The 23,612-nt window shown below is 31.8% G+C and overlaps 7 protein-coding genes and 1 long non-coding RNA gene across 11 annotated transcripts in view; 3 read left to right on the top strand and 5 right to left on the bottom strand.

The window, feature by feature from the left end:
- Nucleotides 1-4,295, top strand: part of LOC107360210 (muscarinic Acetylcholine Receptor, A-type) — a 45,786-nt gene extending 41,491 nt beyond the window's left edge. Inside the window, exons 5-6 of the mRNA XM_025160399.2 lie at nucleotides 51-1,345; nucleotides 2,632-4,295. Coding sequence (XP_025016167.1) covers nucleotides 51-1,345; nucleotides 2,632-2,840 — 1,504 coding nt within the window. The 3' untranslated portion in view covers nucleotides 2,841-4,295. The remainder of the gene's footprint in view (nucleotides 1-50; nucleotides 1,346-2,631) is intronic.
- A 927-nt stretch (nucleotides 4,296-5,222) lies between these two features.
- Nucleotides 5,223-9,136, bottom strand: Spf45 (splicing factor 45). 2 transcript variants are annotated; one of them, XM_015926851.3, is made up of 4 exons: nucleotides 8,653-9,136; nucleotides 6,677-6,818; nucleotides 6,490-6,606; nucleotides 5,223-6,401 (listed from the first exon to the last, which is right to left on the bottom strand). In XM_015926851.3, exons 2-4 carry the CDS (start codon nucleotides 6,806-6,808, stop codon nucleotides 5,382-5,384), a joined length of 1,269 nt encoding a protein of 422 aa, XP_015782337.2. In that variant the 5' UTR covers nucleotides 6,809-6,818; nucleotides 8,653-9,136; the 3' UTR covers nucleotides 5,223-5,381. The 2 variants fall into 2 exon arrangements, with proteins under 2 accessions (XP_015782337.2, XP_089124603.1); XM_089268477.1 differs by lacking the exon at nucleotides 8,653-9,136 and having other exon boundaries at nucleotides 6,677-7,009.
- A 68-nt stretch (nucleotides 9,137-9,204) lies between these two features.
- LOC107360232 (uncharacterized) lies at nucleotides 9,205-11,405 on the top strand. Its single transcript, XM_015926865.3, has 4 exons — nucleotides 9,205-9,400; nucleotides 9,511-9,628; nucleotides 9,792-9,925; nucleotides 10,309-11,405. Exons 1-4 carry the CDS (start codon nucleotides 9,343-9,345, stop codon nucleotides 10,719-10,721), a joined length of 723 nt encoding a protein of 240 aa, XP_015782351.1. The 5' UTR covers nucleotides 9,205-9,342; the 3' UTR covers nucleotides 10,722-11,405.
- On the bottom strand, nucleotides 11,053-12,067 carry LOC107360230 (uncharacterized). The gene is made up of 2 exons (XM_015926863.3): nucleotides 11,450-12,067; nucleotides 11,053-11,359 (listed from the first exon to the last, which is right to left on the bottom strand). Exons 1-2 carry the CDS (start codon nucleotides 12,042-12,044, stop codon nucleotides 11,193-11,195), a joined length of 762 nt encoding a protein of 253 aa, XP_015782349.1. The 5' UTR covers nucleotides 12,045-12,067; the 3' UTR covers nucleotides 11,053-11,192.
- An 833-nt stretch (nucleotides 12,068-12,900) lies between these two features.
- LOC107360231 (uncharacterized) lies at nucleotides 12,901-14,475 on the bottom strand. The gene is made up of 4 exons (XM_015926864.3): nucleotides 14,330-14,475; nucleotides 14,128-14,245; nucleotides 13,637-13,770; nucleotides 12,901-13,563 (listed from the first exon to the last, which is right to left on the bottom strand). The coding sequence occupies exons 1-4, from the start codon at nucleotides 14,409-14,411 to the stop codon at nucleotides 13,151-13,153; spliced, it is 747 nt and encodes a 248-aa protein (XP_015782350.2). The 5' UTR covers nucleotides 14,412-14,475; the 3' UTR covers nucleotides 12,901-13,150.
- A 1,013-nt stretch (nucleotides 14,476-15,488) lies between these two features.
- Nucleotides 15,489-17,204, bottom strand: LOC107360228 (uncharacterized). Its single transcript, XM_015926862.3, has 4 exons — nucleotides 17,096-17,204; nucleotides 16,719-16,869; nucleotides 16,491-16,624; nucleotides 15,489-16,120 (listed from the first exon to the last, which is right to left on the bottom strand). Exons 1-4 carry the CDS (start codon nucleotides 17,181-17,183, stop codon nucleotides 15,699-15,701), a joined length of 795 nt encoding a protein of 264 aa, XP_015782348.1. The 5' UTR covers nucleotides 17,184-17,204; the 3' UTR covers nucleotides 15,489-15,698.
- Nucleotides 17,205-17,327: 123 nt separating this feature from the next.
- On the top strand, nucleotides 17,328-20,265 carry LOC107360239 (uncharacterized). Of its 2 annotated transcripts, XR_016199344.1 has the most exons (3): nucleotides 17,328-17,469; nucleotides 17,678-18,694; nucleotides 19,700-20,265. It is a non-coding gene; the product is annotated as an uncharacterized LOC107360239 (long non-coding RNA). The 2 variants fall into 2 exon arrangements; XR_016199343.1 differs by lacking the exons at nucleotides 17,328-17,469; nucleotides 17,678-18,694 and adding an exon at nucleotides 19,330-19,413.
- An 820-nt stretch (nucleotides 20,266-21,085) lies between these two features.
- Nucleotides 21,086-22,565, bottom strand: LOC107360237 (transmembrane protein 222). Of its 2 annotated transcripts, none has more exons than XM_015926874.3 (5): nucleotides 22,230-22,565; nucleotides 21,997-22,117; nucleotides 21,846-21,930; nucleotides 21,629-21,754; nucleotides 21,086-21,547 (listed from the first exon to the last, which is right to left on the bottom strand). In XM_015926874.3, exons 2-5 carry the CDS (start codon nucleotides 22,062-22,064, stop codon nucleotides 21,335-21,337), a joined length of 492 nt encoding a protein of 163 aa, XP_015782360.1. In that variant the 5' UTR covers nucleotides 22,065-22,117; nucleotides 22,230-22,565; the 3' UTR covers nucleotides 21,086-21,334. The 2 variants fall into 2 exon arrangements, with proteins under 2 accessions (XP_015782360.1, XP_015782359.1); XM_015926873.3 differs by having other exon boundaries at nucleotides 22,256-22,565.
- Nucleotides 22,566-23,612: the final 1,047 nt, after the last annotated feature.

The following is a 23,612-nucleotide window of genomic DNA, read 5'->3' as shown; positions in this document are numbered from 1 at the left end:
TTTGTTTTAATGGTTTGATGATTAAATGCTTGTTTTGTTTACTTTGATAGCTGGCCTTATATTGAAGGTAAACGGACAGTGCCACATGACCAATGTTATATTCAATTTATTGAAACCAATTCATATATTACCTTTGGCACTGCAATTGCTGCCTTTTATATACCATTATTTGTGATGATTGCGCTTTATTGGAGGATTTGGCGTGAAACTGAGAAACGTTATCGCGATTTAACCACACTTTTCCTGGTATCAACTGTCGGTGCTTCCAAGGGCAGCTCTGGTAATGGGTTTTCAGGTGGTGCTCGAGGAATCGGTGGCAGTGGAATGGTTGTGCTCTCAAGGAAAAATACATCTTCATCATCAGAGGGTCAGGTTATAACGACAACCACAACAACCACTTCAAATGATAAAAGATCAGCTTCTTTTGAGGCTAAATCTTTGTCTTGTAAATCAACTAGTTGGTGGCTTTGTTGGACCAAATCAAAAAGTCATTTTACTGATTGTGATTGTGATCAAAGTGAAACTGTTTCAACTGGCAAGGGAAATCGTAATTTTAGATACAGATTGTCTCATCGGAAAAACAAGACACATTACGACCGTAATCACAGTGGTTATACTTGTTCAAAGAATAACAAAAATTTAAACAATATTAATATTAATGATAATAATGATAGTGTTAATAATAATAATAATGATAATAATAATAATCAACATCAGCTTCGTAAGAGTAGTAAAGATAATACAGTGAAAAATGTTTCTTCTGTCAATGTTGCATCTCATAATAATAGTAATAAGATTGTTTCAAGGGAAGATGATATTTCACCGAGTCAAACATCAACTGGAACTGGTGAACTTGCAGATTCACTGAAGGGCAGTGAATCAATTTATACAATTGTTATTAAATTATACGGTGACGAGGATCATAATCATACAATTAAAATGATTGAACACAGTGATACTCTTGAATCGGATAAAAATTTGTATTGTCCCGGGTCAACTGTTGCTGATGTACAGCAACGACAGCAGCACCATCAACCTTTACAATTTCAATCACATCATTACAATGTTAAAACACGCCATTCCAATCAGTTTAACCATCAACACAGCCTTGAACAAGGTTCAACCTCCAGTGGTTCCACCATTGCCAAATCTCCTGGTAACCTCTCCATATCTGGTTCTGGTTCCAATCCGCGTAGATTAACCTCTAATCCATCCGGAACTTCAATTCATCCACAGCAACCTAAAAGTGAAAGGAAAGCTGCTAAAACCTTGTCAGCCATTCTACTTGCTTTTGCCATCACTTGGACTCCTTATAATGTTTTAGTTTTAATTAATTCACTTTCAGGTAAGAAGATTAATTAATCAATCATCTTCCTTGTTTAATCCTCTCATCAAATTTTGTTGCTTCTCTCATTGTTGATACAAGTTTTGTTCTGAAACAAACTCACTATCCACAAATCCTTATGCTTGAACCATGTGTTCATTAGTTGAGGCGCGTAATTAGTAATTGGATTTTTGGTTCCTAAATGAGCTTTTTAAATTTAGATAAATTTTAGGCAAACATTTTTACCCAAAAAATTAGCTAAGGCTTTCAATTATTGTAAATTCAAGTTAAGGCTTGTAAATATCTTAAAGTTAAGAGCTTATTAACCATTGTTTAAATTGATCTTTCACTGCCTATTGATATTTTACTATTCAATATTGATATTCTCTTCAAATCAAATTAAGATCAAATGTTTAGGCAATATATTGATGAAATTAGGTTTTAAATTAGTAAATTGTTTGATAATGAACTAAAATTGTGTTAACTTGAAATGGTCAATGTCAATCATCTTATTAAACATTCAATTATTAAGAGTCACTTGGCTTAGTGGTTATCTTGTATCCTTACTGCAAATTGAATTATTGTTGGATAATTTAGAGTTTCATCATGTTCAACTCAATCTAATTTAGCTGTAGTTATTTTAATATCAATATAAAAGAATTAGAAACAGAATTTCAAATATAATCATTTCTAATTCTAGCAAATACAATACCTAAATCAATACTTTTGCCTTGATTTTCAGGATTAATTGAATATTACGTAAATAGTAGAACAATGAAAATGAGAATATTCATATTTGATTTTGGCTTGGTAACTATTTATTATGATGATTATTTAATCATTTGGTTAATTCAATCAATTTTGTTAATTTATCACACTCAAGAAGATAATTCAATTTTACTCTTTCTCTGTTTAATATTTATGCGGTCTACCGGTATTTCATGTATTAATTTGGTGTATTTACTGGTATAGTTTAGTATTGAGTTGCTTTCATGCTCAATGTTTAATGGAATGGAAATGAAGGAAAAATTTAAAGATTTTTCTAGAGACACTTCCTTCAGGCTATTTGGTTGCATTTGATTGAGAAAGTTATTCTTATGCTCATTGACCAAACTGAACTCTTTTGCAAGTGAAAATCAAGTTAATGTCATCATTAAGTCAATTACGATTGAGTTAACTAGTTGACATTCAGTATAACAGTACAGGGAAAGTGTTCAACATTTGAAGCAACATTATCAAATGGTTGATAAAACAATGTATTTTGAACAAAATAAAACTAATGTCTTTTTTTTCTTCACCTTTTTCAGGTAGATCAGATGATGGCGAAAAAATTGTCCCCAAGTCATTATGGGACTTCTGTTATTACCTTTGTTACATCAATTCAACCATTAATCCTCTCTGTTATGCACTTTGTAATGCCACTTTTAGACGGACTTACATAAGGATACTCAAATGTAAATGGAGTTCAAAGAAAAACAAGCAACATCGAAGACAGAAACATTGGAACTTGGAATAAAGATTTATGATTCAAATGGATAATCATAATTGATTTGCGTGACCATAAGTTGGCAAATTTAAACAGAGAAACATGAATACTGATTTGCTGGAGATACTTTTAGGAGATATTTGGATTCCAAACAAGACGCAAATTCGGCAAAACCTGGAGAAATAATCAATTACATTAATGATTGATTATTGATCAAGTATTTCTCAATACAAATCGACAGTCAACTAAAAGAAACATGGAATCGTCAAGATATTGATTTATAATCAAATAGATTACTAAAGAATCAACTATGCAGTCAACTCGAGTCATCTTTTTTGTACTTCCATTGATATTTGGATTTCATATTTGTTGATTATCCAGTTAACTGTTATCAATTAGCCTTTTTTGACAATAATTGATGTCAACAATTTCTTCTCCCTACTTTCCTTGGATTACAATTACTACACTTTAAGCTATGGATCCAGATAGATTTACATAACAACACAAGTCAACTGAACCAAAGCCAAACTGAACGTTATTACGATGTAATTGTGCTCACAAAAGCACAAATGTTGGAATAAATTTCTTTGCTCAATCGAAATCAATTGGAATTTTTTTCTACAATCAAGTCATATGTTATTATTTCATGATGACCATTATAGTATTTGGCAGCTGATCAAGAATTAAAGTCTGGATGGTTACAAGGGATTTAAAGAAGACGAATTGGATATTTCACTTAATTGTCCAGTTTAACAATTGAACAAATACAAAGACAAGTAAATGGAAAAAACACAATTTTCATTTCATTAGAGACAAAAAAGGCAATTACAATTGTTCGAGCTTCAACTACAAATCGATGCCTTAACTTAATTCTAACTTGATCATTTTGTAATGCAATTCAATGCTCTAATTTTACTCGACATTTAAATCGTTAAAATTTACCGTTAATTTAACTGACCTGATCAACTGATATCATTATTTGTCCCCTGTTAATTTCATTTTTTGCCAATCAATATATTACAATTTTAGTTCTGGCTAATCAAATTGAAAAAAAAGTATCAAACAAACAAACAAATTTTTCTCCTTCAAACCTTCAATGTCTTTTCACTAATCACCTCACATCTCTTGATCAGATCTGATTTAACAATTACTCTTTACCCTTTTGTTTACTGTTACCTTTTAATGTACAACAAAACAATTAATGTTAACCAATTTACGAATTCATTTCCATCAGATCAAATTAACTAACCAATAACATTAACCATCAATTGACTTGAAAACTCACTAGTCTTTTGATTTGACTCCTTATTTTTACTTGTCAGTATCAACTTGAATATTGTTAAGACATTAAGCAAGAAAACAATTAATATCATTAACACGAAAAGATAATATCTTTGTAGATACAAATTCCGTTCCAAAACAAGCCCATTGTAATCCTCTTATTTAAAATTAAAATGATTCAATAAATTACAGCTCTTTGAAAAACGAATTCATCTCTTTATTTTGTATCTTTCAATAGATAAGTATATTAAGGGTTAGAAAATGTAAAAGGTTAACTTTTTGAATCGGGTAATTGGCGAAATTGAAAAAGCTTTTAAGAAACAATTTAAATCTTGCTAATTTTGCCTAATTTAAGCTTATTTAAGCTTTTGCCTTTGGCATTTTAAGCATTTAAGTTTCACTGAATTCAAACTTGTTGGCGGTTAATCAACTATCGCCCTCTTTTGGTTTGACAATAAATTTCTATTAATTTTCAAGTAAATTTGACTCTCGTTGTTGTTGTTTTTAATCCAGTGTTTTATTATCTTAACAATTCAAGTCAACTTTCTTCGTTTTTCATATATGCTAACCAGTTTGTCATAAAAATGGTGGACGACGCCTGTACTGATACTTTGGTTAAGTATTGTAAATCAAAAAATATTGTATTCAAAGTGTACCCAACATGTTTCAAGAACGGAGAACCAGTGGCTAACCCAACCGCCATCAGACGAAAAAAGATACCTCGTAAGCTTAATGATAATGTTATCTCGGATCATGAAACATCAACATCTTGTTCTGAAGGATCTGACGATGAAGCATACATTAAAGCCATCAAGTCTGGTAGCAATTTGGACAAAAATAAAAGCAAAGGTTCAATCCCACCATCAATCCCACCATCAGTGCCATCATCAGTGCCACTGTCATTGCCACCAATACCAATTGCAGCACCACCAACTTTCACACCAATCTCTACTCCAACTGTGACACAAATACCTGAAACACCTAGTACACCTGGTCAAGCTCAAATCTAAGTGCCTTAAATTTATTTACTGATTAACATATGGTTAATATACGCGACTGTGATGTTTCCTACTATTCATCATTCATTTCATTTGAGCCTTCATTTCTGATCTCTAATTACAAAAATAGGTGTTTTATGTATTGTGATTTCATTTATTCAATTTTCTTTAAAAAAGATTGTTATATGAATTTACATAATTAGCAATTATTAAAATGAAGCAAAGTTTTGAAAAGATAAATGTGAAAATTTTCTATGCAAATTGTACATTTTAGTTATCTCTGACATTCGAGTCAGTCATTAAGTTCTAACCGTTTGAATTTTTCTACATCATAAAAGCTTATTTTTACTATTCTTCCTCCAAAATATCGACCATTCAAGTCGACTACAGCCTTTATCGCAGCCTCGACTCGCTTGAATTCTACGAAAATTCTTACAGCATCTTCTGGATGACCTCCGTGGATCTCATAAATAACGCATTTTACAACTTCGCCATATTTTGAGCATTCTTCTTTAACTTCTGGCTCTAAATCATCATCTACTTCGCCTGGGCCAACCATATTCCTTAACAAGACTACTTTAGTTGGATTTTTCATCAGTTCCGTGATTGATTCAACACTCGTTGCCTCTCCTGAACTTGGACCTGGCATCATCTCTGAAACTGATTGAGAGGAAGAAATCGGTGGCGGGGGTGGAGGTGGTAATAAAGCTGTTGAAACATTCTTTGTTCCAGCTATGATCTTGCCTCCCCTTTTGCTTGTTTTTTCAACCTCGAGAGCTCGACTTATTCCTTGTTCTTCTTTACCCAAACCTTGACCCTCCTTGTATCCCATTCGCGCCATTATCTTAGCGGCAACAGATCCTTTAGGACCACTAGAAGAACTTGATGTGGAAGCATCCATTTCGTTTGTTGATGATTTGACAACTGTTGATTCAATCAAAGATGGTGGAGGTGCTATTGCAGCACCACGGGCTACAACAGGAGCTGATTTGCCGAATCCAGCGTAAGGTTTTACATCTTCTTCTTCATCATCACTATATGCATCAACTAAAGACCTGGCAAACATTGTTCCACCAGTTGGATTTACAATTATTCCTGATGTTGAAGTTGATGCAACTGTAGCAGTAGACGGCTTGTCAGAACGCCGTCTTTTATCGTGATCATCTAAATCACGGCTTTTGTCACTCTCAACCTTCACTTTATCTGGGTTCCCGCTTCTCTCTTTTGCAATTTTTTCATAGTCATTTGGAAATAATGGATCATATTCTTGAGTTACGTCCCAATCACCACCTAATAAAGAACCATTTGTATTCTGTAAAAGATTATAGTAAATATTGTAGATTTTTTGTTATTGCAAAGCAATAGCTAAAATAGTTCGCGTTCGGTTCCAAATTTATCACCTTTCCATGATAGTCTAAAATCGAAGAAATTGGAGTTTCATCGACAATCGTTTTAGATTTAAATCCAAACCCAGGTCCGCCAAATGAATTTACCGGTCTACGAGGAAGATTTTCCCTCTGTCAAAAAAATAGAAAAGGCTTAGTTTTAATGATCAGCTTGCATGAAAATAAAAATGTAACGACTTACTTTGGCTTGATTTTTCTTTTTAGATAATAAATGAGTCTCCAAAAGTTTGATACCAGACCAATCTGAAGGTTTAGAGTCCTTAATTGAATCACCTTTGTCATTCGAAGTTATTATATCATCATAGAGAGACATGATTATTGATCTAACACAAATTGAAATAGAAAAATCCCAACTTAGTCAAGAAAAAATATTCAAAAAGCCACTTCTAAATGACAGAAAAGGGACATCGAGTTTGAATATTTAAATAATGTATAATTAATTGATTTCATTACAATAGAACAAGAGAGAAGAAAAAATAAATTCATTTAGTTGAATTGTATGAAATTAAACACTTTCATGCTAACAAAAAATGTTTACCTGTTAGCATATCTTTTCAATAATAGATGGAGCTCCAGAAACAAATCAAATAAAAGTGGCGCCTTAAAGCTTCTCAAACATATGAATTAAAATTATTAAACAAATGTTTATTATCAAATTTATGCATTTAATTGACTCCTAATGATCTGTTTCCCTAGAATCATTATAACAATCGTTATAACAATCCATGCAATCAGTAAAATCTTGAAATAATATCTTAACATACAATCAGTGTTTATTTAAATGCATTTAGAGGTCGATTTTTGATAAAAATTGTTCAAAACAACAAGCTAAAGACCAGATTGATCCAACCAAAGTGTAAGTTTATCTCCGATTTTTGATTATCACTGGACAAAATCTGGTTAATATGAGTTTTTTTTATTTGTTCAATCTCGTTTTTTCAAGTTTCAACTCCTCAGATCAACAAGTAAAAATAATTTAAGCCATAAATTTAAATATTGAACAATCGGCCAACATACATTTATGGATATCTGATTTTGATAAACTCATCATTTAACTTGAGGTGATTAAAACAAAGGCAGCTTTTATTGATTCAAAGTGCATTCTTAATTACCCTGAGTAAAAATACACAAGCAATTTATATTAAAAATTCAATTCAATTGCTGTAATTTTTCCCGTGAAAATTCAGAATCACAACTTCAAAATCTTGGATAACAATCTCATACAGAAAATAAAAGTTTCCAGACATCAGAATGAGTTTTTTGCATAATAAATGACTCGAATTTGAATACAGAAATTGTAAATTCACATCCATAGGCAATTAACTTTATCTGACGTCAGAATTCATCAGAATTTAATTCCAAATGATAATGAAAACTAGTTTTTCAACTCTGTCTAAACTCTAACAATTAGCTAGGTTGAAATACTAGGTTGGAGTACATTCGTATAAATATCTTTAGGTAACACATCTTGGGTTGAAGCTTAGAATGACTTGAATCACAATAGAACTGCAATTTATTACAATTCTAATTAGATGTAAATTTCGACCCATGTTGATCGTATAATCTGGTTATTCTGGTATAGATGAGTTTCTATTTTGATACATTTCAAGTGTCAATGTAAAATGGGTAAATGGGTACCTTTTTGTCTTCTGGTAACCTTCTTGGCATGAAACTATTTCTACCTCAAATTTTGGTCAATTATGATTGTCGCCCTAATTTTGTCAAACAAAAGTTCAAGGTAAATGGATAAATGATTTAAGAAAGGTTTAAAAAGATTTAGGAAAGGTTTAGTAAAAGTGAATCAGTCATAATTAGCGATACAAAACAACTAATTTGAGCTCCAATTTTCTTTCTTTCTTTCTTCTTCATTTGTGTTCCAATAAATTGTAATTAAGGAAAAAAGGTTTCAATATATAATTATATCTGTACAAATGTTGAGTCTTTTCAACCAACATTGTAACAATCAGCTCGATCCTTGGGAATTTAAAAAATCACAGAGAAAAATAAATGTAAGCGAAAGTAAATCAAAACAAAACATAAAATAACGTTCACTTGCATAAAATGATCACCAAAGAAAGCAAGTTGACTTGAAGTAAAGTTTCAAAACTAAATTAACCCGAAAACACACGCAATTAACAACAATCAATTATGATTTACCTTTAAGGCATTAGATTGATGATGATTAAAACAGTGAGAGTAAATGATGATGATTATAATGAAGGTGGTCCAATCCTTTCAAGGAAAGTAAAAAATGGTTGTCAGTGAAGTTTCTGTATATTAACCTTGACTGGGTAACATCAAGTGTTTACTGATTGGTCAATTTTTGTAGACGCGCCAATTTTTGAAAGCAAAAAGTGGCCACTTTAACGATTATTATGATCATTTGGTTAGCTGGTTTTAATTTTATCACTCAAAGTTATCATGTTTTTTGAAGGATTAACAGTGCAATAGAAAACAAGTTAAGTTCGGTTTTAACTAATAAATAATCATGATTATGATTATTCTTAACTTTGTCACGTGGTAAAGCTATCTGGTAACTCAAGAAACTGTTGGAAGGATGTCCCGCTAAAAACCATGAGGTCTTTCAAGATAATCATAAGTTAATTGTAGCTGTTTTCTTATGAAGACAATCCAGTCTGATGTTAATCTAAACTGATTCAAATCTTTATAAATAATTTGTCTGACCATCATTGGACTCTCAGTTCATTCAATAACATCGACTCATCTGTTTCAACGTGATTCACCGCAAATACAAATCTTTGATACTGTTCACCCCGAACAACTACCTTAGCTTTATTTGTTTGCCTGTATCCTCGTATTACTGTGATTTAAACATTTATAATCAAAATGAATTACTTTACATTTATAAGTTTAACTATTATCCTGTGCTCTGTTAATCAATCAAGTAAGCAAATACAATTTATTGTACCTTTTTTGATACTCATTTACAGTTTTGCTTTCTTTCTCTTTTCCTCTTCTGCTCTTGCTGCGTATTGTCATTCCTCAATTATAAAGGTGGACAAAACTGTGATCAACAGGAAAACGGAATCGACGGAACAGTTAAACAAGTGCTATTAATGAATCATGACATTCCACTTCCTGTTAATGCCAGTATCATGAATGATTGGTGCAGGTATGTATATTTGGTCAGCCATTTTTCTCAAGTTCAATTTTATGAGCCTTAACACTCATCTTGGCTCATAAAATTATGGATCAGTTATCAAGCGAGCCTTTCTATGGCACAATTGATTCGAGTCGTTTGATTAATTATGTTCTTTGTTCTGTCCTTTCAACAGCCCTTTCAAAACTCTCAGTCGCCGTGTATCAAAGTTCAGTAAATGTATGCCTCCATTTTTAGCTCAAGTTATTGTCGTCTTGGGAAGTGGAATCAAAAAGCCAGTGAAATATATTTGCAAAGCAAATAAGCAAAGTAAGTTTATCGATCTTTTCATTATTTCTATTCCTTTTCTATCTGAAATGTTCATAAATTGCAGCTTTTTATGATAACAAATAGTTCAGTTTTAGGTTAATATCATGTTTGTTGACAACTACAGAAATAAAGTCGCATTAATCTGTAAACTTAATGAAATTCAATATTCTTGCCAACCTTGAAATTTTGACCTTAATTTCGGCTAACCTAATGATCAATCATTAACGATTTGACTTAAAATTAACATCAAGATTAATAACATTTTCAACTTCCTTAACCTTACTACATTTCGAGCATGTTAGAGGGATAATAATTCCTTGATTGTAAACATGCCATGTTTTTGATCGTAAAATCTAATTTAATCTTCTTTCCATTTTCAACAGAGGCTATTGAAAATTATGCTTGCATGACAACCAAATATTTGGAAAGATTCAACAGAAGAGAAGCATTTTTCCTTGATTCACTCCAAATTATATCTAAAAATGTTACTGATGATCAAATCTTACCTCACTTCTGTTGTGCTGTTAATACACTTCTTCATGATATCTACAACCTTGAAAAACCTCGGTGCAAGGATCCTTCAATCAACACTAATAACTTCATTGGAGATATGGTCAGTTTAGCTGTTTCGGATGTTCTCGATTTAATGTGCGGAAGCTTCAGAAGTCATAAGTCATGCCAAGATAAGGCTCCTCAAGCTCTGAAATTTTTGGCAGCTAAAGGAGTTGATTCAGTTGATTTACGAAAATATAACTTCGTATCAAGCATACTCAAAGTTGTCGGTCGATTGTCATAATTTAAACTTCATTCACTATCACTACTACAATCATTTTAATTATCACCATCATCACAATCATGACTATCATTTTTATCATTTTTCATACTTTTATGATATATTAATAGGAATCAATCAACTACTTACCATTTATCAACTACCAGTACACTGATCTTTCCAATGTACCTCATACCAATCATTCATACTGTTTCATATTTCTTATCAAATCATTTGAAATTGAAAAGCTAATTCAGTGATAATGGTTTTTAATCAGACAAATTTTCGAACTGCTAAATATATTAACAATATTTAAATGTTTGTTATGGTAGTAATTCAAGAATTGAAAGTCAAGAAATGGTTAAATCATCAGTTTATTTTGTTATTTCCTAAAGTCAATTTTTACTATTGAAAAATGACATTCACGGAGTTACATTATGTATCCAATATAAATGGAAGTACAGAGAGAAATTCAATTGTAAATAACATTCCTAGTTATTTTGGTAAATTAGGTAGATTTTCCTCCATTCCTGGTGTATTACCCATTCCTGGCGTGTTACCCATTCCTTGCATATTAGTATCAACTCGATTACCACTGAAAGCTCTTCTTATATCATTCATAATCTCTCTCAGACGACCAAAGAAATGTCTAATTCCGTCAACTGAAAACAAACGAAAAAGTATTAAAATATTTATTAACACACTAAACTGATTTGCTCATTTAAAATATTTTTATTATTTGTAATACTAACCCGAATTGTTTCCCATTGGTCGATCACCTGGTCCCATTGGTGGACCTTGACCATTCCCGGGATTAGGCATTCCATATGAATCAGCTTGGCGTTTATTACGAAGTAACAATTTCAAATGATTAGCTGACTTGCCATGGTTTACAGCTGGTCCCGGTCTGGTAAATAGTAAATGTTTTCTTTCAAAATCGGGCTTGTGTATAATCCAGTCAACAGCACCGATAAAACGGGATCGAATGAGCAAATTGTTCGCTGGTAATTTGTAGGCTTCGATGTTGCTGAGGATAAATGAGCGACGATCTTTACTCTCTTTGTGGTAAATATTGTTTGATTTGTCAATCAATTTAACAATAAAAGGTTTTTGTGTGAACGGGATTTCACCATCTCCTGAATCAGCCAAAGATGTTGTTATAACTGCTGGCTGTGTTGCTGCAGGAGCTTGATCATCTTGGTTAATCGGAGTGTTCACTGGGTCTTCAGATTGTCCAGTTTGTCCATCATCACCACCATCTTCAACCGATGGCATGTAAACTTGAGCATCGCCAGAAACAATGTATAAAAAGGTTAACGAGTAAATTAGTCCTATCAACGAGTTCATTTTGATTGCTGAATCAAAATCTAATATGGAAATGAGCCGCACTTAACCGAACCTTTATTATTCTAGTTATTCAAATCAATATTGGAACAGCTTAATTGCAATAAAAATGAAATTTCACTTATATTTCATATTCAAAGCTCTTATTTACCCAACAGGCAAATAATGATTTCTATCTATGGTATAAACTAAAATGATTTATTTAGAGGTCAGATATGCAATTAACGTTCACTGAGACTTACTAAGTAAATAGAGTATTTATATAATTATGTATTTTGAAATCATTAATTTAATCAAATATTATGATTTGATTTTGTTTGAACTCTTGGATATGACTTTGATTGGTATTTGTTTAGATTGATTTTTTAGCTTGTCAACAAACTACAAAGATAGTATGGTTGGAGATTCAAAATTGTATAATAAAAGTACAAGGATATAATGGAAGGTCAAGATTTAGCTGGGATTGTTATAATTTAACTGAATCCAGTTGAGTTTATTCAGCTCTTCTCGATAATAATGAATGTTAACAGCAGATAAGTATCTTCTTGGATGATTAACAATTGAGAAAAGAAAATATTATTAGTTTGATTTGAGAAAATTGAAATCAATTGAAATTTAAATGTAAACAGAGTTGAGCAGAAAAAATGCGAAGACGTGACTTTTTCTGAATGATAATCGGATAAATTGGCTTAAACAGTTGTACTATGAACCTTATTTCGAATCTAGACTTTAGTTATAAACAATCTGAGTGAGCTGGACTGATTATGAGATTAAAGATCGAGTCAATTATCATATTATAACCAAATTTCTTGAATAGTTTGAAAAGCAAAATTGAAGATAAAACATGATACTTGAAAAGTCAAATGAAGTTCAAACTTGTAAAGGTTTTGAGTTTATTATTATAGTTTTGCACTGGATAGGCCTGTAATAAAATAATAACACAAACTGAATCGACAAAATAATCTAAATCATAGAAAATGATAATACAGATAAATTGAAGATAATTTAAAATTGTACTTTGAAACAAATCCCCTTTCTTCGTACGAAGGCCATTCGTTATGTTGTACTAAATGAATTAATAATGCGATAATGGAAATATTGAAATGAGATCATATCATTCTGGTAACAGCGCCGATGAAATAATTAGCGAATTCCTCTTTATCGATTGAAAATCCTTTTGGTGGAGGAGTCCTTAGAATGCTCATCATTGGCCCATTTTTCTCTTCGCAGGTTTTCACAGTTTTGTACGATGAACATACAAGATCAATAACATCAGCACTTCCTGAATATTGGCGTTGGTGAACAAATTTACTAGCATCAGAAGATTTTGATGAGCATTTTGGTGATTCAAGTTTACTCAAGTTGTCAAAATAGTCAACCAAAGTACAACAGAATAAAGGAAGAGCATCGGCACTAGTTGCATTTTTACTGACGTATTTAAGGTTCTTGACCAAGTAAGCTTCTTTTTCATTAACCTGGTCCAAGAAAGCGTCGTTCATGCAGGCGAAATTTGCAATGGAAGCTATTTGGACAAAGAAAATGCAACAATTAGTCAATTTATGCCATCGTTTAAATTTAAAAGAATCTGTTATTACCTTGTTTTTGTTCATTACAAACATATTTGATTGGTTTTTTGACACCATTGGAAAGGATGGTCAAAACTTGAGCAGCAAATGCCTTTTCACACTTGGAGTAACGAGCCACTTTTTTCCCCAACGACGTGATTTCTCTGTAACAATTTAAAAAAGATGAACACCCATTGAGTTATCAACATAATCATATTCAAACAATGAACAGAAATAAATAAGTAAACAAAGAGAACAGTCAAAATTTGATAAAGAACCACAAAATTATCAAAAAAGAGTTAACAAAATACTCGAGTCAAATGTTAATCACAATTATCAGTCAACAAAAATGATCGTAAATCATATGTGAGCCAGACGCGCCATCTAATGTTTCCAAATCAAAAGATTCGAAACAAAAGAGTTGAACTTAAATTGTTGAAGTTTTGAACTCTTAACTAAATTGCAATTTTTAAGTGAATTACATCATATAATTAAACGTAATTTAATAAAAAATGACTTACTTGCAATATTGAGCATGTTTTGCTTCATCACTAGCAACAAGCCTTTGCTTGTTCATAAGAAGCAATACTTTGAAAATTCTGTCCACTTCTTTCAATTGATCAGGGCATGATAAATTTCCTAATAAAATATCAAATAAGAATTGAAAATGTTCAGAAGATGGCTTGAAAACTGAGTTGATAGATAATAGTAATTAAACTAAACCTTTTGATTTGTTGGGTGCACCAAATGATTGATTCACAATGGCAAAAGCAATTAAAACCAGAGACACAATTTTAGCAGACATTATAATCACAATGGCAAAGTGTATTCAGTTTAACAGTTGAATTAAATGGTTAGATCAGATGTTTACTAGTTAATAAAACTCAATTGGTCATTGGTAATGTATTTATACGAATAAACTGGCCAGTTGGCGAAATTAACAAAGACAAAATTGATGACTCTAAGAGGCGTTCAGTTAGTTCAACTTCAAGGGCGGAATCAACATGGAAAAATCTGATAAATATATTTAAGAACATTTTTTCTGTCTTAATGATGCTGATGATGTTAATAATTGAGATGAGGTTGACTGGCTCATTTGGTAAACCTTTACATTGATACTCAATCATTAAATTTCAATCTACACTGGCTCATAATGACTACATTTCTCTACATTATTTGTTCCATTGCCCTGAAGGAAAAGTTTAAATTTCATGGGGATATTTCCCAATGCAAATTGGTCAGTTGAGTAATATGCTGATTGCTTTGAAATGTAAGAAGAGTGCATCAAAATGAAGTAAACATATTATTGATCAGATAATTAATCATTTGGTTTTGTTTTGCTTGTCAATTATTATTATTGGAATCTGCTGATATTTGCGTTCATTATTTTCATGTCAATTCAATCTGATAGAAATAATTTTGATTATTGTTTCTCAACATTGTGGTGAAGTTATTGATTAAAATCTGAGAAACCTTGAATGAATTTGATAAATTTGAACCCAAGGTTGCAAATGGACTACAGTGATAGATTCAATGATTTTATCGCAGCTGGGCCCATCGAAGGTTACAATTTTAACCAAATCATATTGGTTTGATCAATTTTCTGATTATTTATGAATAGTATTTATCAGTTATTAATCAAAAATCACATTGTGATTGTTCGTGAAAATTCAAAGTTCAACTGAATTGAGCCATAGTACATTATAAGATGAAATAATAATGTAAATCCAAGCAAAGCAAAAATTACTCCAATTGCTAATATCAGTAGAAAAACTTGAATAAAATTCTGTCAAGTTGACTGATTGTAGGTTAATTATTTCAATGGACAAGTATAGACAATTAGAAATTATTACATGTGTGTATTTGTGAGGGAATAGACAAGTTTCAGGTATTCAAGATTTTATTCAAGTCGATCACTTATTGAGATTTGAGATATCCATTAAAAGTTGGTGTTGATGAATAGCAAATAAATTTAATTATTTGAGTGACAATAAACTCATTTCTGGTTTATTAAGGTCAAATGATGATTTGGTTGTTGGATGTTTTCAGAAGATAAATAAGCCATCAGTTCAATTGTGTGATTCTCCATTGATTATTCAGAGAGACTCAGCAATACTTGAAGCAATTTGATTACAAATGTCTCATTTCGTAGATCTCTTGGACCTTTTTCAAAGGATTTGAATGTTTGAAAGATTTGAGGAACCTTTTCAAAACAGGCTTTGGTAGTAGGATAAGGACCACACACTAGATCGACAACATCACGAATCGATTCATGGACACGAGCATGAAGAAATTCATTTGGTTTCGCAGTTGGATCAGGACACTTTTTGTGAACGATTGCTTTGATTGAATCGAGCATTCGGTTAGTGGTACAGCACAGACCAGGAACAACCATATCACGGGGAACACCGTTGACACTGTTTAATGCTGTTAATGAATCCAAGAATTGTGCTTCAATCGTCAATAATTTATCAATGTATTCATCATCCATGCAAATGTAATGCTTCTTGATGCCTATTAAAAATAATTGGGAGAAATTAGTGTCTTTAAAATATAAAATTTCACTTAATTTATCACTAAGGTTATCACTTGTTGATGTTTGATCAACCTTCTGAATCATGGCTGATCTAATAATGATAACTTCTCTAGTAGACGAAATTATTCAATTTCCCTTCATAAATGACAGCAACAACGAAAATAAGATCTAATCATTGGCCTTAATCTTAGTTTTGGTAATCTGGTATTTAGTTAACCACAAAACCAGCATCTAATGATTTGATTTTCAAGATTCCATATTTCTTGATTTGGCGTAATTCAGTGTACTTCAAAATAGTATTCAAACGATCGACTTATTCAGAGAAACATCAGGATTGGATCAACTTACTATCAATAGATGCTTTGCATATGTGTTTGATCGGCTTTTTGAGACCATTGATCAAAATGGTTGCTGTTTGTCCGATGAAAGGTGTGGTACATTTTAAATAGACCCCAGCTTGCCTTGATAATTGTTTCAGAGGTCTGGTGGAAAATGTGTGAAAGTAAACTTTATTAGACTTTATTACTTTATAACTTTATTATGGTATTGAGATTGAATAAAATAATAATAACTTACCCACAAAATTGGTCTCTAAGTGGTTCATTTTTAGGCAGAATACGTTTCCCGTCCATCAACAGGACTGATTTTGAATTTGCATCAAGCTGTTTGAGAGACTCGACACATTTTGGACTATTGTCCGTAAGTATTCCAGCATAAATGCCAGGAGCTGAAAATAAACCAAAAAAAGGAGAGAAATAAATTATCAAGTTACACAGAAGACAAAGAATCACAACAAAAACAAAATGAACACTTGTTACACATAGGAAACAAAAAATTAAAACAATGGAAAGGGTGAATAAAATGGCTAAAGATGAACATAAATAACACAGAATTTACTTGAAATCCGATTTATTCAATTCTTTTTGATAATGAATTTTTCTAGATACCCTTACCTGAATTTTGGCAATTAATTTGAATTAAATTAACAATCGAAATGGAAAAAATGACGAAACACGTGTTAATGATTGGTTGGAAATACATTTTCGACCAGCTGGTGGTTAAAGATGAAATGAACTAAACCAAAGGAAACAATCAGTGGTCAATGGGTAACAAAGAGTATTGGAAATGGAATTGGTAAAGTGAGTAAACTAATTAAGGGAATTTCAAGTGCTGATCGGATTAAATTAAGTCGCTGAGAGATTTTTATGGACCTTGAGTGAACCAGAGTCACTGAGGATTATTTTTCTCGCCTTTCCCTTAATCCTTAGTTACCTATCAACGGGTGATTTTGCTGGAATCCTAACGCTATCCATTTCAAATTAACCAGGTATGTACACATTCATTTAAAGTATTATTAATTAAACTGATAAATCTAAGATGCTGATATAATCTCGGTGAAAATTAATCGCCTGAGATTAAGATTGTACCAATTGTCTCATGGCCATTGATTTCTGAGATTTCTGCGTTTTACCAAAACCAACATTAAGATTCTGCTAATGATTTTTAATTTATTTTCGTTAATTTCTTTATTACAGAACCATGTGAATATCAAGATTTAATAGTGAACATTTCAAAGATGGAATCCCATGAATTGCCAAAGCCAAGTGAACTTATGACTTGAAAGATGTAACCTGGAGACTATTTAATCACGCCATTGAACTCATCAACATTCAAGTTGCCATTGAAGGTTAACCAGATGATGATTATTTAATTGGTGATAATTAGCTTTCGTTTGGAAGAGCCGGACAATTAATAATGAATATTTCAATGCAATGACAGTTTTAATGGACGTCAGGTTTTTGTCCGTGATATTGTGGTGAAGTCCTTGGACCAACTGTCTATTTAACTGATTACTCAGAGGATTCACCGCATTCATTATTCATCAGTTGAATTGTTAATGGATCTATTTCATGATCGAGCTTCTCACCATTTCACCCGTTGAATCTTACCAATGCTTATCAATCTAATCAAGAGAAACATTCATTAGCAGATTTGCGTTTTACACCTTTAATCTTACTCGTATTATGGTCATGTCGATATCAGCATTAATGTCCGGACTGACTGGTAAATTGGTGGCTTGGATAATCAAATGATTTAGATGAACAAAATTGCATGATTGACTTTTGGATAAGATCGTCATCAAGTGTATTAATATTACAATCATGATTCTCTTCCGCTTTGCTTACCTGCATTCAGAAATAAGGTGAAGCTGATTCTTTGAATTTTACATTTAAATGAACATTAAAAAGATGTTTGGCCTCGAAAAAAAAGGATCATTTTTGGACGAATAACGTATTTGGTGGTTTTCATTTCAAATGGATTGGGTCCATACAGATTATACTGATTGGTGATGTTAACATATTTATCATCTTCAGTCAACATTGATGACATTAAATGATTACGCCCCAAGATACACCTTTAACCTTGTGATTAACTCGTGACATTTTAATTAAAATATCAATCAGCCTTAATTGTCATCATGTTTTTCAACTTCACCCTCAATATATTACACACTGAATTACATCAGAACTGGTCAATTAATGGAAGTGAAGGTCAGTTGACTAATGTTTGCTGGTCTTTGGTGTGTTTGTTAATATTGATTAAAATACATTTAATGGTTGATTATAATTTGAATCGTTTTGGCATAAAAAAAGATATTTACATTTAATAGTTGAAATAATGTGAAACGGGGAATCGAAGCTAATCATGAAAAGATGAATGCAACCAGCAAGCAAAAAAAAACATGATTATTCAGCAACATACATGGTTACAAATTGACCTGACGATCGAAAACTGTTGCCGCTAGGAAATAATTAACAATCTTGATTTGTATATTAACAAAATGATGATCAACATGAAAACAACAACAATTTAACCGAGTTTAATCCTGATTTCCGTTTTTATTTTACTTTCACCTTTTTAATATCACTTTCTCTTCCCGCCTTTAGCTTCTTTCTACCGTTTGTTTATGCCAATTATGCTTTCTCCTCTTTTAGCCTTTCACCTTCCCTCAATAAGATGGGTTAATAAGCCAAACAAGTTTAACCGTTTCTGCTGTCTTATTCACCTCTTCATCATCTGAATTAATTATTATCAATCGAAGAACAGCCTTCGAAATGTTTGATCTTCCCATCAAAAAATTGTGTATAAAAGCGAAGAGGTCATCAAATGAAAATCTGTTCTTGTTAATCAGTTAGTCGCTTCAACACTAAATAATATTTACCTTTTGTGTCTTACCTCACAACCAAATAATCTCAACATGCGTTTCTTGGTAAGTTCATATTCTGTTGACCAATTCATGTGACTGTGTTACTGTTTCTCAATCAAATTATTTACCTTAGTTTTGCTTCTCCAATCTGTGTATAGATTGGCAAAGCATATTGTCAATATAACCAAGATGGATTACGATAGAGTTATAGTGGTTTGTTCATTGCATGATTTTACATGTTAGCAGCTTTTAAAGATGAAAATTATTAAAATTTGAACAATTTCCATTCGTGTGTAAAATGTATCTGAACATTTGAATCTAATCAGCTTCCATTTATCCACCATTTTAGGTTATTGTTGCTGTCACCATCATGTGCTTTGGTTTCATTGTTGAGGCCGGCCATATTCCTTACATCCCAGACAAACTTCTTGGAAAATTAGCTCCACCACTTCTTTTCCTTGGAGGTGCTTACGGTACTGCTGCTGTTGGTGCTGCCATTGGAGCCGGTTTGGCCAAGCAAAAGCGTCACGGAGGTCACGGAGGTATGGGTGGTATGGGTGGTATGCACCTTTTCGCCGTTCACCCTGGTCTTCAATACGGTCATGTTGCTCCTCTTGATCATCAAATCTAAGCTGTTAAGGTCTTAAAATAATTAATTTGATATTGTTATTTCACTCCTTCGCTCTTTTTTTGACTGAATCTTTTTTATTGCTTCCTGGATCAATGGAAACTTTGTTTGAAGCTTAGTAAATTATTATTACTCTCCATCATCTTCATCGTCATCACCATCATCAATGGAGTGCAACCTTTCATCAACATCAATCATTATTTAAACAATGTCACAATCATCGTTATTTATTATGATTTACATCCAGTTCGTAGTCATTAAATTAAAATAAATTATATTAACTGGCATTTCTTGTTTAATAATTTTCTTTCGATCCTTAAAATTTGAACATTTTTTAAATTTAATGGCAATGGCGCGTATTTTGTAAAGTTTGTAGAGATGTAAATTGAATCATTTTTTTCAAGTTAAGATTTGATTTCAAAGTCAACCCAAAAGATTCCAATTTATTTGTTCAATCGCGTTAAACTATGTTCATTTGATTACGGAAGTTATTAGACTGACTTTGTAGGAAGAGGATATTTGACAGATGACCCAAGAAGCAATAAAAGGAGAAAAATTGAAAGATTAAGTTTCAAATTTTCTTTAATGAACCAGTTTTTATTCTTAAATTTTGTCCCCTGGAGCTTCAGACCAAACAGCGAACAAAAAGATTTCTGATAATGAGATAGAAAGTGAGAAAATTTGATGAAGTGATAGTTTGATCAAAGTAAGAAGCTGAATGATGCCAAATGCATATCCTGAGGCTCAATCAATCCACTTATGAGGTGTATTTTACGTTAATGTTGCGTTCCTTGATTTCGATCCATTATTCGGACAATCAGTTGTTTTAACTTTATTCTAGCAAATTCAAGAAGCTCAATTATCAGGCCGGAAAAAAGACAACAGAAATTAAAATATTTAATAGAGACCTGAATTATCATGAAAAAGATAAGCATTTAAATCACCTGAGTAAATATTGAGTGCTGTCACAATTTAATCGATCTTTGTTGCGTTTATCATTTGAAATTAGAAAAATTGATACTCCTTTGATTTTTGATCTTTCTTGCTTGTTTTATTGTCCATTACATTGAGCCACATTATTATAAAAAAGGAAAGCGAAACTGTAAATTGATTAGGTAATAATCTTTACTTAATTATTTACAGCTAAAAGCCTGATAAAATTCAGCATTTTAAGCAATTTATACAATTGTCATATTTAAATTTGAATTTACAGGTTAAATATTTAGTGAGAATGCATGAATTAACAAATATCGTTAAAACTGCTCCCATGATAAATTTTTAATTAGAAATAGCAAGTAGAGTAACCGATAAAAATATTCTTGATTTTTTTGGATCAAAGATGCGCGGTTTCCACAATCATGGAATGAGAAAGATGAAAGCAAGGATTACAAGAACCATTGTCAAAAACGGTAACCAGGTTTTGACGAAACCCAATAAATTGACATATTTTCCACAGAAAAACATCCAAGCCGCGAGAATAACCATATTCCAAGAATCACGTCCATTGTAGCGCATAGTTGATAGTGCGAGGGCAACATGAGAATGACAATTATCCAAAATTAAGTTATGCTAAGAGTAAAGAAACGAGATTTTCAGTTACATTGTAATAGAAAAACACTTTTGGGTGATTGCACACCAATATTCACTCACCGTTCTTTGAGAGTAAACCTCACATGCATGAGATGTTGCTTGATCCCAGGCATCCTTATCACCATCAACCAAATGAGGGTCAAGTTGTAAATATCTTGTAGGATTACCAAAAGCTATATTATCCGTCTGGCATTGAATAAAGGAGAAACATGACATTAATAAATTATCCTGGAACAGCTGATCGACTGAAACGTCTTGGTAAAATGAGCTACATTACCGAGATTGTATGGGACATGGCGAAATCTTTGATTATACCTTGACTTGTGGTTATACCCATATGACCAATAAAAGGGAAAAGCCATCTGAAATCAAAATTGAAAGGCACCAGGTAAGACAAAAGTCAAATTTTAAATATGAAGTAAACTTACGTTAATATGGGAATTGGTGTCCAGACAATACAGAAAGGATATCGGTTTCTTTTAATGTCAATAGACATCTTCAAGAATATATTTAATATTAGATTTATTGATGAGAACAATTGCAGGGTAACTGAAACGAAATAAAGAAAGAAAATATAAGTAAGGCCCAAGCAAAAGCTATGAGTAAAATCAAATTATTGAATAAATCCAATTGATATCGATGTAGGTGAAAGATCACTCACTAAGTCAGGATCAAAGAGTAGATTACCTTAATCTTTGGTCAGGATGTCATTCATGCATTGTGAAGGATGACCAAAATAATTCAATCAAATGATATTATGATTAGATTGAGCATAAATAAATTTTACACAAGTGATAAACACTACACACAAAAGAAACGGGTTGTAAATCTCCAGGTAAACAAACAAAACAAAAGGATCAACCAATTCACGTTTTACGGTTATGATTCAAAATTCACTAATTTTATATTTAAAATAAATGTACATGTATTATTGTTTGAAGGTTTAATTTTGTTGCATATTTGCTCTAAAAATGTTTGGGTTGTCATCAGCTGAAGAAGAGCAAAAATGAAAATGAGAAGGAAAACAAGACTATGTTTTGGTTTTGGATGGGAAACATGTCACGTTGGAAACTGCCTTCAACATCAATCAATTATGAGGTTTTTGCGTTAATCTTGAACTGACATGAGCCTTTCTTATGTTTTCACCTATTTTTATGAAAACCTTTGTTTTTGAATATCTTAGTGCTATAATTTGCTAATAAATATCTGCAAATTGCGCACCTTTTGATTTTGATGTCATTCTAAACATTGATGTTCCGTTGAAGATAACTGTTGCATGAAATTTGATTGAGTTTCGGAAAGAAATCTGTGAAATTAAATGTAACATCTCTTCATTGGTTCACTCATTCGTTGTTAAAATACATGAGTTAGTAATCAATTTCATGTTCGGAAAAATTTGTCAAGTAAAGTCATGAAATGTCATCAAATTACAACTTAAAAATACAGTAGCAAAGCTCGTCAACATTACTAGTATCATCACCACCATCATAAAATTTGGTGTATGGCCAAAGATAATGAAGATAAAAAATATAAGATTTCTGGTTAACCAGACTTATTTGGACTCACGAAAAGTAAAAATTTGGTCTTTTTTTAATTTCAAATCTTAATCCTTGGGAATCTTGTTCATCAACGTCAACCAGTGTCATACACTTGTCTTAACCTTTAAAATAAAAGTTTTCAAGAGATGTTTTATCCAAAATCAATAAACGATTGTTGAAAAATCTTGCAAATCAGATCCATGCCATGAATTGAACCCAATAATGAAAACGAGAATCACTAAAAATAATTGTAAAACGTTTAATTATATCAAATATAAACAATCAAGTAAAATCAATGCAATAAAATATACAAACTGATTCACTCGACACTTCAAATTCTTGTGAATTAGACCAATTTAATATTGGAGTTTCTCGCACTCCAAGCCTAAAACATTATCCATAAAATGAATGGAATTCCATGAATATTTCGAGGTATCAATATTAAATCATAAGCTGTTCATAACCAAGATGTAAATTTAGCAAAACAAGCTAAATTTAACTAATTT

Source organism: Tetranychus urticae, chromosome 2 (genome assembly GCF_039701765.1).
Source record: "Tetranychus urticae isolate SD_2017Ah chromosome 2, NJAU_TeUrti_SD_1.0, whole genome shotgun sequence".
NCBI classification, from domain to species: Eukaryota; Metazoa; Arthropoda; class Arachnida; order Trombidiformes; family Tetranychidae; genus Tetranychus; species Tetranychus urticae.
Note: the sequence above shows the minus strand (reverse complement) of the source record. Positions and strands in the feature narration are given on the sequence as shown.

Coding starts and splice junctions, on each gene's coding strand:
- LOC107360228 (XM_015926862.3), bottom strand. CDS start 17,183: ATGTATTTCCAACCAATCATTAACACGTGTTTCGTCATTTTTTCCATT. Junction 16,870..17,095: donor AATTAATTGCCAAAATTCAG/GTAAGGGTATCT, acceptor GTTTATTTTCAG/CTCCTGGCATTTATGCTGGA. Junction 16,625..16,718: donor CTTAGAGACCAATTTTGTGG/GTAAGTTATTAT, acceptor ATTTTCCACCAG/ACCTCTGAAACAATTATCAA.
- Spf45 (XM_015926851.3), bottom strand. CDS start 6,808: ATGTCTCTCTATGATGATATAATAACTTCGAATGACAAAGGTGATTCA. Junction 6,607..6,676: donor AAAAGAAAAATCAAGCCAAA/GTAAGTCGTTAC, acceptor TTTTTTTGACAG/AGGGAAAATCTTCCTCGTAG. Junction 6,402..6,489: donor TTTTAGACTATCATGGAAAG/GTGATAAATTTG, acceptor AATCTTTTACAG/AATACAAATGGTTCTTTATT.
- LOC107360237 (XM_015926874.3), bottom strand. CDS start 22,064: ATGTCTATTGACATTAAAAGAAACCGATATCCTTTCTGTATTGTCTGG. Junction 21,931..21,996: donor ACACCAATTCCCATATTAAC/GTAAGTTTACTT, acceptor TTTTGATTTCAG/ATGGCTTTTCCCTTTTATTG. Junction 21,548..21,628: donor AGGTTTACTCTCAAAGAACG/GTGAGTGAATAT, acceptor CTTTACTCTTAG/CATAACTTAATTTTGGATAA.
- LOC107360232 (XM_015926865.3), top strand. CDS start 9,343: ATGAATTACTTTACATTTATAAGTTTAACTATTATCCTGTGCTCTGTT. Junction 9,401..9,510: donor GTGCTCTGTTAATCAATCAA/GTAAGCAAATAC, acceptor TCAATTATAAAG/GTGGACAAAACTGTGATCAA. Junction 9,926..10,308: donor TTGCAAAGCAAATAAGCAAA/GTAAGTTTATCG, acceptor CATTTTCAACAG/AGGCTATTGAAAATTATGCT.
- LOC107360231 (XM_015926864.3), bottom strand. CDS start 14,411: ATGTCTGCTAAAATTGTGTCTCTGGTTTTAATTGCTTTTGCCATTGTG. Junction 13,771..14,127: donor AAACATGCTCAATATTGCAA/GTAAGTCATTTT, acceptor AAATTGTTACAG/AGAAATCACGTCGTTGGGGA. Junction 13,564..13,636: donor TTGTAATGAACAAAAACAAG/GTAATAACAGAT, acceptor TTGTCCAAATAG/CTTCCATTGCAAATTTCGCC.
- LOC107360230 (XM_015926863.3), bottom strand. CDS start 12,044: ATGAACTCGTTGATAGGACTAATTTACTCGTTAACCTTTTTATACATT. Junction 11,360..11,449: donor ACCAATGGGAAACAATTCGG/GTTAGTATTACA, acceptor GTTTGTTTTCAG/TTGACGGAATTAGACATTTC.